This window comes from Lupinus angustifolius, chromosome LG14, assembly GCF_001865875.1.
Source record: "Lupinus angustifolius cultivar Tanjil chromosome LG14, LupAngTanjil_v1.0, whole genome shotgun sequence".
Taxonomy (NCBI): Eukaryota; Viridiplantae; Streptophyta; class Magnoliopsida; order Fabales; family Fabaceae; genus Lupinus; species Lupinus angustifolius.
This window is the reverse complement of record NC_032022.1, coordinates 2,974,040-2,983,903: the sequence shown is the minus strand read 5'-3', so window position 1 is coordinate 2,983,903 and position 9,864 is coordinate 2,974,040. Positions and strand designations below refer to the sequence as shown.

The 9,864-nt window shown below is 28.2% G+C and overlaps 1 protein-coding gene across 1 annotated transcript; it reads left to right on the top strand.

Moving 5' to 3' along the window:
• Positions 1,081 to 5,874, top strand: LOC109326244 (cytokinin dehydrogenase 2-like). The gene is made up of 5 exons (XM_019558950.1): positions 1,081 to 1,696; positions 3,165 to 3,292; positions 4,675 to 4,941; positions 5,197 to 5,465; positions 5,557 to 5,874. The coding sequence occupies exons 1-5, from the start codon at positions 1,099 to 1,101 to the stop codon at positions 5,849 to 5,851; spliced, it is 1,557 nt and encodes a 518-aa protein (XP_019414495.1). The 5' UTR covers positions 1,081 to 1,098; the 3' UTR covers positions 5,852 to 5,874.

Genomic DNA, 9,864 nt, shown 5'->3' with positions numbered 1-9,864 from the left:
TGCTTGGAGCACTGGAAACCTCCCCTCGGCATGCTTTTGTATACAATATATCTATACTTCTATACTATATATAAATGTAAAATATGGTGTAATTTTCACCATGATATAAATTTTACTTCCTATTTTGTCCTTCTCATTATTTAATTTTTACAAAAAACTATATAATCCTAATTAATTATCACTAACACATTAATTAACCACATTTCCCACCTTAAACTATATATTATCATAAATACAAAAAAATTATAATATAAAGTACACCGAATACAACAAATATATTCCAATTATAAAAAATGAAATATATAAAAAATAAATATATAGTACCATGCAATATTGACCGGCAGACACAAAGTTCTCATACACTCTAGTATTAACAAAGTAAAAAACTTACACTCTTAACATATTATTCATTATTTGTTGACTTAAAAAATAGATCTACTTAATAAAATAGATAATTTACTTACAATATAAAAAACAAGTTATATCATTAATATTAGATCGGAGATCCACTTACTTCAAGAGTAAGTTTTTTAAACTTACTCCTTATCTTAATAATCAATTTTATGGACATATAATAATTTAGATTTACTCACTAATTCAGTGAATTAAATTTTTCTAAAATTAATAACTAGAATAAAGAGTTTTGAAGTACTCTCCCCTTATCCTCAGTCGGTTAAACTCTCCAATTAATGGTTGATAGATTTTATTGACAATATATATGGCTAAAATATAATTGAGTTATTGAATTGACATGTTCATGACATCCCCTCCTCTCCACGTGCAATGTTTATTCTGTACTATTTTTTTATAATTAACTAATTCTTTTGAGTTGTGTGACTATTTCTTTCAAGTTTTGCTTTTAGAAATCAAATCTTTAATATTTTAGTTTTTTTACGAATTTAATAGAATCTTACACTATTAGATTAATTTATTGGTGATGTATTTGCTATACTTAACACTTTATCTTATCTCCTTACTTTAGAATATTAAATAATATTCTTACATCAATCCCTCGTTTCACAGTATCAACATCTCTATATATAATTACAAACTCAGAGCAATAATACCATCAACTTAACATATTCTCTCCATACATTGATGGCTATGAATAATTCTATCGTCTCAAAAGCATTGATTCTGCTATGCCTAACCAGCATAGTAGTTCTCACACTAGGGCATGCACACCCATGGTTACCATCCGAAACACCCAAAAAGCTAGCCCTAAAGCTTAGTCTTGACAACCAAACCCTTTCACTAGCCTCATCTGATTTTGGATTCATAGTTCATGAAACACCGTTAGCTGTTTTTCAGCCATCATCAGTAAATGATATCATAGACTTAATAAAGTATTCAAATTCTCTTCCAATACCTTTCACCATAGCACAAAGAGGACAAGCCCATTCAACCCATGGACAAACCATGACACATAATGGTGTTGTGTTGAATATGACTCGGTTGGGTGATATTAAAAATGGGTCTAGGATTGTAGTGTATGATGAATATGTTGATGCGGGTGGTGAACAACTTTGGATTGATGTGTTGAGTGCAACATTTAAACATGGACTCACACCTTTTTCTTGGACTGATTACATGTATTTATCAGTTGGTGGCACACTCTCTAATGCTGGAGTCAATGGTAGAATGTTCCGGTTTGGACCACAGATTTCAAATGTTCTTGAATTAGATGTTGTAACTGGTATGTATTACTTGCTTAATTTTCTACGGCTTTTTACACATGTGGCAGTTGATTAGTATGACGTTGTTATGTTCATATTTATTAGTCAAAATTTCGGAAGCCAAAAGTCTAAAGTATGTGACTTCCCAAATTATATCTCCTAACAATGATAATAAAGTAAAAATAAAAAAAATAGTAAATGTTTAAATTTTTAATTGACATAACATGTTTTTATTTATTTGGAATAATATTTAAGATATAATTTAGGAAAATAAATCTTTTTTCACTTACATTTAGATACAATGAGTTAAGAATAAAGAAGTAGTTAGCACCACATCTTCACTACAAGTTTGAAAATATTAGGTCGATAACTTCATGTATAAGACTGTTAAAGTATTCAATTTATAAATTTATATTGAGATGTTTAAATAACTTTAACTACAATTTGCCTATGAAATCACACTATTAAAAATAGACTTTGCACCTATCAATTTTCTCTCTCTAATATACATGTTTGGATAAAGTATTTTGAGTAATTGGCTATATATTAACCGTAAAACGATATAAGATGGCACATAAAACATAAATTATTTCAATCAGCTTTTATAAATTAGGACTTATATATCAAACCCCAAACTTTTCTACAAAAAAATGCATTTTAATTTGACTGACTTGTAATCACGTAGATCTTATCAAACAAAAGAAAAGTAGCACTAATTTATACTTATTAAATCAAGGGATAGTTTAATTTATCCTTATTTAGTGTTATTCACTTTATAGGAAAGTCATTTCAGATGACTTTCTTGTTGTTTTCTTTAATTTATTTTATGCCCAAACAGTAATATTGTTTTGTTTATAAATAACGACAATAGCACATGGGATGAGAGAATTTTTTTTAGCCGTTCTCTGCTTCAAAATATTATAGTCAAGATTAATATAATATAATATAATATATAGGTGCTGATTATAGTTTTAATTAATGCATTTACATTTTTATTTTTTAAAATAAAATAAAGGATTTTTCATATTGGACATCATTATTAAGTATAATGCTAGTGTATGTATAATTTTCAATTATTATATGTTTTTGATTGAGATGTAACTATTTAATTGAATTACTCCATATAATAACAAATTAGTGTAGTAATTAGGATAGATAATGCAAGAAGCAACTCGCAATTTCTTTTTATCAAACAAAAAGTGACAAATTAATTGCTAAAGTATGATAGAGAGAAATAACAATATGTTGAAAAAAGTAAAAAAAAAAGATGGACGACTCTGCATCAATAAACTAAATATACACTAATAAGTAGCTTGTTTAGTGGATAACTCTCATTATATTCCTAAAAAAAATAAAAAAGTTAACTAGTGAGCAATACTTATTGAAAGGGACATTCATTTACCCTAAAAATAATTCATTTACCCTAAAAATAATTAATTAATTACTTATATGATGAGAAATATACAGTTTTATATGTGGACTTTACAGGAAAAGGAGACCTAGTAAAATGTTCTCCTGTTAACAACTCAGAGCTATTTTATGCGGTTCTTGGAGGATTAGGCCAATTTGGAGTTATAACAAGAGCTAGAATTCCTCTAGAACGTGCACCCACCAGGGCAAGTATCAGCATTTACTTTGATTTAAATATTTTTTTCATTGTAGTTATACAAATAGTATGTTTATGCTAAAATTTAAGAATAATAATCAATCACCAAAGTGAAAATATCTTTGCTCATAGATAGGGGTGACAATTAAAATTGAACCCGTAAATATTCGTCCATATCCAACACGAATTTAATTGAGAAACTTGGTTGATTGGTTAAGGTTCGAGTTCAAGTTTGGTATAGTTAATAACCTACTCCAAATCAGATTAATATATATTACACACACCCATATATATATATATATATATATATATATAGATCCGTTTACACTCAAGTTAAGTTATACTCGATCTTAGTTGTTCATTTTTTTTTAAATCCAACGGACCAAATAAGTGAGTGCAGTAAGTGATGAGAGAAAAAAAGAAAATTTAAATAACTTTTAAGTTTGACCCATTTGGTCTGTTGGATTTAAGAAAACGAAAGACTAAGATTGAGTGTAATCAGTGTAACTTAATTTGAGTGTAAACGAATACCTCCTATATATAAATACATTTTTTGGGTGGGTTCCCATCGAGTTCGAGTTACCCGAAACCCAAAGGATTTGGAGATAATATCATTATTTTCAACCCCGCTTAATTTAGGTTTGGGTTCTGAATTTTGAGTTCAGAGTTGGGTGAACACAAACTCAACCACAACCCACCCATTATCATTCCTACTACTACCATAATTATTATTTTCGCAAGTAACTTAACTCATTTCAATTCCCCATGGAAACTTTGGGTTTTCTAAGAGCTATATTTAGCTATAAGGCTCATATCTCCCTCACATTTATAAGAGTAAAATTTGCACTACAGTCACAATTGTCACCTATTATTGTTATTTTGGGAAATTTTCATATCAGCTACATTTTCACAAAATTGTGATAATACAACATAATCTAGTGTTTTAAATTTCACTTCATAATCACATAATCACAATTGTAACAGTAATTTTGGGTCACTATGATGATTTGTAACTAATTGTGGCCATATCATTAATATCTCTTTAACAAAATTGCATTACAACCATATTTTAAAAAATGACTTAAATACGACCACGATTTAAAATATGGTATAATATAATTCCACTATTTAGTTTTTTCATACATCGAAAAAAATGAAGAAAAAAATGGAGGATCACAATGAAAGTATTTGAATTGGACCATATCTGCTATCCTATAAGTTGTGACAATGTATATACAATCAAAATGCGATTGATTGAAAAAAAATATTTTAATTAAAAATAAAAATTATTTTTTTTCCTGATTAATCATAACTGATAATATACTATAACAAAACTTGTAGGATAATAGATGTAATTGAATAAGTGTATTTACAATGCTTGATTGCCTACAGGTGAAAAGGCTTCGTCTTCTTTACAATGAGTTCTCTGCATTCACCAATGATCAAGAACATTTAATCTCATTCCATGAAAGAAATGACACTCGTTCAGCAGATTATGTGTCAGGTTATATTATAGTGAATCAAGCTCCATTGGATCTATCCTTTTATCCAGCACATTATCAGCCAAGGATAACTTCCTTAGTTACTAAATATGGCATCATCTACAGCATAGAGCTAGTAAAATATTATGACAACAATTCTCAAACACACATCAAGGAGGTAACTTCTTGAACATATTTTATTTAGTTTTATGTATTTGGGTTGAAAATTGTTGAATGAGTATTGTTGGATTTACTCAAGTGTGAAATCTCATATTAAATTTTTTTTACTTTAAATGTTAGAATATCAATACTTGACTTATTAAAAAATTCTCTACAGGTAGGACAACTTGTAAGTAATATTTCTCTTATTTTATTACAAACATAATTTTTATATCATGTTTTTAATGATTTATTTTGTTTTTTTCCTTAATAGGAAGTCGCAAGTTTGCTCAAAGGGCTAAACTATATTCCTAGATTCGCCTTTGAAAAGGATGAATCATATGAGGAATTTCAAAATAGACTTCATACAACTGAATTAGAATTCACATCAAAAGGATTTTGGGACGTCCCTCATCCTTGGTTGAACTTGTTCATTCAAAGATCTAGAATATCAGATTTTAATGAAGGCGTGTTAAAGGGCATTATTCTTAAACAAAACATTTCTGTTGGAACCCCTTCATTCTACCCTACAAATCGAAATAAGTAAGTTAATTTTTAAAAAAATTTTTGATAGGAAAAACTATAAGTTTATTTTATTATCAACTTAAATTAACATACATTAAATTTTTTTCAGGTGGGATTATAGGATGTCTGCAGTTACACCAAATGAAGATATTTTTTATGTTTTGGGTTTATATCGTTCAAGTGGATTTGATAAGGTGGAGGTGGAAGCTCATGAAGCTCAAAACCAACAAATACTACAATTCTGTAAAGATGTTGGTATTGAGATCAAAGAATATCTTGCCTCATACAAAACACATGAAGAATGGATGGAGCAATATGGCTCCAAATGGCAACTTATTGAAGATAGAAAAGCCAAATTTGATCCTAAAAGAATATTGTCACCTGGCCAAAGGATTTTCAATTAAGCAATGAGTTAGCTTTAGTTTCAATCCCATAAATAAATTTGTTGAGTGTGAAGAATAAACTTATCGTAATGCTAAAATTGTTGTTTAGTGATCATGAGGTTACAAGTTCGAATCTTTGAAATAATATGTCTACCCATTTGCGGGTTATGACTATGTATATTTACCATCTCTTTGTTAGCCATGTCAACCTTTTTAATTAAATTTGTTGAGTAAAGACTATGAATTGTGTTGATTTATAAGTGATGAAGTTTTTTTATAAGTGACTTAGGTCTATAAGTGATATGGAATATCTAAGCCCTAATTATCAATTCCATTGGCAACATTTCAAGTTAACTAAAGATATCAGAATGATATTAGGATTATGATTGGTTGGTTAAGAATAAGAAAAAATATTGCAGATTACATATCAATAAATGAAAGCCCAACCCATTTTGGAGCCCACTTTACCACTCATCCTTTTCATATTGAGTCTGCAACTCAAGGCAACATTTTTTCTTATTAACGAAAGCAGAACATGAACTCCAAGTGCATAGGATTTCCGTTTTTCTTATTATTAGGCTTTCATTTTGGCTATTATGATTTATTGAATTAGACTCTTTCAAATAAGTTAGTAGTTAGTTGAACATTGTAATTGTTTTAGTTAATTGCTTGGATTTCAAGTTACCTTGCTTTTCTTGTATAAATAGCCTTCTGGCTTCTCAAATTGATAAGATTGGAAGATGTATTTTTCAAAGAATCATTTTAGTTAATTGAGAGCTCTTCTGTGCAAATTCTCCACCTTATCAAATTTTCTTCAAAGCACCAAAAAAGAACTCCATTCGAGTTTCGTGAAAAGCTTTTCAAAGCTCTGAATGTTCTTTTTCTGATGATGAATTCCAATCAGGTTTTTCCATTCCTCTCTTGAATTCCTACTCACTAATTGAGGTAACTTTCTTTAAAAAAACTACTCAAATTACTGGTAATGATTTTGAAAGCCAAGGGACTTTGTCCCTCAGAAATGATTATCAAAATCCCTTTAGTTTCCATTACTTGCATCCTGGAGAGAATCTAATAGCAATTCTTATATCCCTTCCTCTTGAAGGAAGCAATTATCATTCTTGGAGTAGACCTATGAAAAGGGTTCTCATATCCAAGAATAAAGTCAAATTTGTTGATGGTTCTATTGCAATTGTAAGCCACAATGGTCCTAGTTATGATGTTTAGTAGAGATGCAACATGATGGTTGTTTCTTGGATCACAAGAAATTGTCCATAGTAAAGTTTCCATAGATAATTCCTGAGACTTGTGACAAGATTTAAGGGATATGTTTTCCAAGGGTGATTACTTTAGGATTTCTGATCTTTTATAAGAAATGCATTAGATGAGGCAAAGTGAAAGATATATCACTAACTACTTTATTATACTAAATATTCCATGGTAAGAATTGGAATCTCTAAGGCCTATACCTTCTTGCAAATTTGAAATTCAACGTAGATGTAATTTGGTGCAAACTGTGAAGAATTATAAAGAAATCAAATATGTAATATGTTTATTAAAGAGCCTAAATGATTACTACCAAACCACAAGGTCTCAATTCTTGTTCATGGAACCATCGCCCTTTATAAATAAATTCTTGTCTCGTGGTTCAAGCTAAATGATAGATTACAGGCTTAACTTCTAATAAATCAAAAATGTTGTTTAAGTTCAATAAGGAGAGCCAAGGAATGAGATCTTCACAAACCAGTTATAGATTATGATTAAATAAAATTAATATAAATAAATAAAAATTTAAAACAAATAAAGGAAACATAATTACTTGATTGAGTGAAGTAGATTATGCCTTTGTGGAAAACTGGTTAGAAAATGTCTCGCCTCGTGTTGGCTTTAGATTGGTTGAGGACGGACTACGATGCATAATAGGAAGTCCCCACATGTCACACATGAAGGGAGCTTGTGTCCTGTAACGCGTTGGTGACGCTGTAAGTGGGACCATAGTTTCGTAGTGCTGACGTCAAGGTGATGTCAGTACCATGCAAAAGTATTTCTCTATGTTTTTCAACACTCTTTTTGTGTGTGTTTGTTTCTAGTGTTTTTTGGTGTTTTTGATTTCTCTCATTGGGCCTCTTTCTTTTTTAGTGTTTCTCTAATTCTATTTTTTTGGTATTCGTGTTTGGTTAATAAATAATATATTAATGACAAGCTAACTACTCCTATCAAAACCGAAAAATGCCAAAAAAAGAAAGAGATGTGTAGAGGTTCTGCGCGAATCTCAAAAAAAGAAAAGAGAGTTTTTATTTTATTTATGAATTTCTTTCTAGCAATTTCTCTTTAGTATTTTACTGGTTACCAACCTAATGACCCTAAGGGTCTTATTTTTAGCAAAAGCTAAATAATATTTTTTTAAAATTTTGTTAATTATATTAGGGGTTGATATCTTAACCATTTTAAAGTTAATTTTCATTTTTTTTAAATTCAAAGGGATATGAGATATCTTAGGTATATTCTCTTAGGTTTTTATAAAACAAAATTAAATATATAATATCAATAAAATTATATTTTGATTAATACTTATTTATTTTATCATAAATCTGAAAATAATTATTAAATATAAATGATGTCAGAAACCACTCCATTAATAGTTATTTATTATATTGTAGAAGAAAATATAATGAACTTCTAGAAATCAATTTTTTTTTAATTTTATATAAAACTAAGGGTGAGTTTCTAAAATCTCATTTTTTTCAAAAATAAATGTGTATATTTTTTGAAAAATTATTTTGATGCTAAAAACGGTTTTGAACTTTTTATGACTGAATAAAATTAGGTGTTCGCCGCATAAATATTAAAATTATAATTAAAAATGAAAATAATCCACATATATTGTCCCAAGAAATTTTTTTATCAAGCTTAGCCTAAAAGAAATAAAATATATATGTAGTTTCCTTTTAATTAATATATTTATCGTTATTACTTTAGGAAACAAAATTAGGAGGAAATTTTAGACATAATTCCACATGATCTTTAAGTTCTGGGATTTAATTATATATGCTATAGGGATCTAATTTTAAATGATAAAGTTTAGGGATTCAATTATAAAAGGTTTTAAAATTTTGGGACTTTATTACCATTTTTGAAAGTTGAGATACTTATTTAAAAAGTTTCAAATAGTTTGGGGAGTTAAAGGTAATTAAATTTTTTTGATAATGAATCATGAAATACATTATTAAATATCAATATACAGTATGACAATAATTATTTATAATTCTTTTGGTTTCCCTGATATCCTCTTCCAATTATCAATATAAAGATAACTCTTTGTGATAGTCCACCTTATTTTTCCTACTAATGGTGTCTATAAGGATCAAATCAAAATTTTCTTATTTGATGTTAGTATATATATAATATCTGAAAAATATTAAGAAACATTGAAAGATATACTTTAAAGTAAAATTGTATTGAGGCTACTAACACCACTAATTATTAATGGTATGTAACATAACTTCAATAATTTATGTATGTAAAGAGAAATGTCCATAAAACCCTCTTACAATTTATTTTGTAAAGAACTATCATGATTTATTTGTTCTTCTTAATAATCCCTTAAAATTCAATTGTTGATGAAATTAGTCAATGTATAAAGATACTGTTACGAACAATGAAAAATTCGCACTCATACATTTTTTATTTTGACGGCGCTTTGTATTTACTTATCATTTTCTCCTTTTAACTCTTATGAGTTTCATGACAACAATTTTCTTATTGCCATATTATTAATTTAACATTATCTTTATACACAAACTATTTTCACTAACAAATAAAAGGAGTAATTAGGAAGAAAAAATATTTTATGGTGCTTACTTGCAAAAAACATAAAGTTTATGATTGACTACTTTTCATTTTAGTAATTTAACAATATCTTTATTCTTGGACCAACTTCACCAACAATTAAAGTTTAAGGGGTAATTAGGAAGAAAAAATATATCATAATAGTTATTTGCAAAATGCATGAAGATTAATAGAAATTTGTAGACTTT